Raw genomic sequence first — 3,512 nt, forward strand, 5'->3', positions numbered from 1 at the left:
CTGGAAAGACACACAATGACCCACATGCTGCCATTCCAGTGTGACATTTGTCGCCGGAGCTTCAAAAATCCAGAGACTTTTTCCAGGCACCAGCAGTTGCACATTAAGGGTCCCCCAAATAAAGGGAAAACAACCAAGAAGTCTTTAGGTGCTCGTCAGGAGAGGTGCCCCTCCTTACCCATCTACTGCTTTGGATGCCAGACTACATTTGCCAGTGAAGAGAAGCGACTTCTCCATCGGTGTGATTCTGTGAACGTGGCCACACACAAGGAACCCAAACATCCATGGTGTGAGTTTTGTAGTAAGGTGTTTCCCTCTCGCTCCAAACTGGAGAGGCACCTCATGATACACACTGGACAGAAGCCATTCTCCTGCGTGCTCTGTGGAAAATCTTTCAGGCAGAAAACCCACCTGAAAATCCACCAGCTTACACACACTCAGGAGAAACCTTATCAGTGCAACCAGTGCTTAAAGTCCTTTAAGACACCTGGCAAACTCCTCAAGCATGAAGAAGTGCACACCAGCCTATCTATCGTCCGGAGAAAGGTTAGAAGATCTTGGACTGCACCTTTGGAAGTGAAGGAGGAATCGGATGAGGTCTTCTCTGTGTATGTTATCCCGTTCCAGTGTTCCACCTGTGAGCGGTGCTTCGAGACTCCAGAAATCTTGGACAGCCATACTTGTGTAGTAGCAGACACTAACAAGACTGTAACTTTCAATAGAAGAACTTGTGACAAAAGATCTGCTAAACAAATTAAAACACATGCAATTTATTGGGACTCGGACAATGAGCCTTTTCCAATGGTCTCCAAACCAGTTGGGAAATTGCTGAAAACCGAAGACCTGGGAGAAATGGAGCAACTGGACACCATGGTGCCAGGATTCCAACAGTTTGGTGACCCCAAAAATATAGTCCAACTGCATCCACAACAGAAAGGCAAAGGACAGGGAAGATACCGACAGCAGCCTCAATTACACGTGGAAGGACATTTCCAAAGTCACCAGATTGGAATAGACATTCATGGAATGCTTGAGGATATTAGTGATAAGTCCATACATGGTACTTTCTGTGCTAACGAGCCAGCAGAGCCCATGGTTGAGGATCATGCACTTCACCATTTTCTCCATGGGGCAGAAGACATTTTGCAGCAAAGGGACAAAGTAAGCAAGTGTGACCAGTGTGATAAAAGTTTTCCTTCCATGTCTAAGTTATGGAGGCATTACCTTATCCACACTGGGCAAAAGCCCTTCTCTTGCCCCGAATGTGGAAAACCTTTCCGCCAGTCTGCTCATCTGAAACGCCACCTGGTAACCCACTTACAAAGAGTTCCATTGCGCAGGTCACAGGTTGGGCCTGCGGATGATTACTCAACATTTAGTCAACGGAAGGAAAACATAAGCAACCACTCGTCTCCGCTCGCTTACGACCCAACAGAAAGCATTGAAGACTATGATCAAATAACGTCTTTTATAGTACCTGAAATAAAAGTAGAAATTGAACCAACGGACTTGCCAATTGTGAACCGTAAAGTGAAGGCACGTAAGAAGAGAAGATTGACTGCGCCAAGAGATCGCCGCATAAAGTCACATCAGGAACGTCCCTTGCCAAAAATTAGGACTCGAGCATTGCCGAAAAGTTACAAGTGCAGTGTGTGCTCCAAAAACTTTCTTTCCCCTTCCAAACTCGAGCGCCATTATCTCATGCATGCCGGCCAAAAGCCCTTTGATTGTCCAGAGTGTGGCAAATCGTTTCGCCAACATCCCCATCTGAAGCGACATTTGTTGACACACATTCGAATGAAAGACTAAGCAGAGGTTGGTGATGCCAGTTATAGGATCAGACTTCCATATATTTTTTAGGGATATTATCCAAGTTACATGCTTGCTTGTGGTCTGTTTTTTTAGTTCTAGACTATAACATAAAATTCAGTAATTACAGCTGGAAAAATAATACTGTTTGTTTTTTGTGTTTTTTTTTTTTTTTGTGTTTTGCTATTTCTTTGTGGATTATTTTGACTTTCTTTTAGTATTTTACTAACTTTATTTTAAATATGAAGGTTCATGTGACAAGTTGTACTTTACTAAATGTCCTGAATAGTCGGTGGAAGGAATTACTCTCAATTTTGTGGAGGGAAAAAAAAACAAAATTCCTAAAATCAAATTTCTCAAAATTCTGCGGATTCCTGTTTTAAATTAAAAAAAAAATCTTACTGGACATTTATTTTTTTGCAAGTGAGATTAATTGTGGCGTTTCCTCTCCATTATAGAAGCAAATTTCCCCTCTTACGTCTTTTTCAAAGACCCCATACTGTTTATGTTTACTGAATAATGATACATGTATATAATCAACCCAATGGTAAAAAAAGAAATAAATACAAATGCGCAAATATTAAACATGTAATTGTGTGTAACTGATCAGAATTAAAACTTGAAGATGGCAAAGAACTAACATGAAATAATTGTTCCTTTATAAATCACACTAACTTATTATTTTCACTATTTATTCATTTTGTGTTTGTGTAATGTAATATCACCTTCATCTATTCTCCTACTTCCTATACCTGTTATGGGAGTCGGATGATAGGTGGACACACTCAGTTTTAACATAAACAAAATTTACACACACACACAGGGTCAGCCTGGCAATTGTCGACACATGAAAAGATTGACATACGTTTTTCACAATTTTTTTTGCTCAGGTGTTGACAATAACACACAAAAAAGGTGAAAAACTCATGTGTTGACCTTGTGCAGATTGACCTTTTGGTTTCGACTCCATTATCCACACCTATATGTTATACCCCTCCCACATCGTAAATGCCTCGTCGCTGCTGGGATTTAAACACAGGTTTGTCCTGGAAGCAACCCGGCATTTGCGATAATAGTCCTCCACAGCGACTCGGCAGGGGAGTAGGCATCGCTTAAAGTTTACACTGACTCCTCCCTGTAGTGTGAAATGTACATGGGTCGCTCCCGGGATTTAAACACTGGTTCATCCTGAAAGAAACCCGGCATTTGCGATAATAGTCCTCCACAGCGACCCGGCAGGGAAGTAGGCATCGCTGCCTTAAAGCTTACACTGACTCCACCCTGTAGTGTGAAATGTACATGGGTCGCTCCCGGGATTTAAACACTGGTTCATCCTGGAAGCAACCCGGCATTTGCGATAATAGTCCTCCACAGCGACCCGGCAGGATAGTGTGAAATGTACATGGGCCCCTCGACTGGGATGAAGTCTTCTTTTAACCCAGGTAAGAATGCCATAATTTGGAAAGGCCGTTTCACAACGCACATCGACCTGGGTATTACTGTATATGTCTTTTGAAATGGATCTTGTCCGCAAAGAAATAGTTTTAGACTCTACAGATTAATAGGTGGACGCTATACGGATACGGTTGCAAAAGAGCAACTTTTTTTTTTTTAATCTCGATCTTTCACCAAGATTTGATAATTCTCCACCTGTTTTCTATAGGCAGCAATTGCAGCAGTGTCATTTGTTATTTACATACAGT

At 41.9% G+C, this 3,512-nt stretch overlaps 1 protein-coding gene across 1 annotated transcript in view; it reads left to right on the forward strand.

Annotated features, from left to right (window-relative positions):
- The window catches only part of ZNF770 (zinc finger protein 770), a 3,233-nt gene extending 785 nt beyond the window's left edge, over positions 1–2,448 (forward strand). Inside the window, exon 1 of the mRNA XM_083166389.1 lies at positions 1–2,448. This exon is cut by the window's left edge and continues 785 nt beyond it. Within this exon, the coding sequence (XP_083022515.1) occupies positions 1–1,809 (1,809 nt within the window). The 3' untranslated portion in view covers positions 1,810–2,448.
- Positions 2,449–3,512: the final 1,064 nt, after the last annotated feature.

The sequence above is a fragment of the Crinia signifera genome, chromosome 12 (assembly GCF_055691185.1).
Source record: "Crinia signifera chromosome 12, ASM5569118v1, whole genome shotgun sequence".
Classification (NCBI taxonomy): domain Eukaryota; kingdom Metazoa; phylum Chordata; class Amphibia; order Anura; family Myobatrachidae; genus Crinia; species Crinia signifera.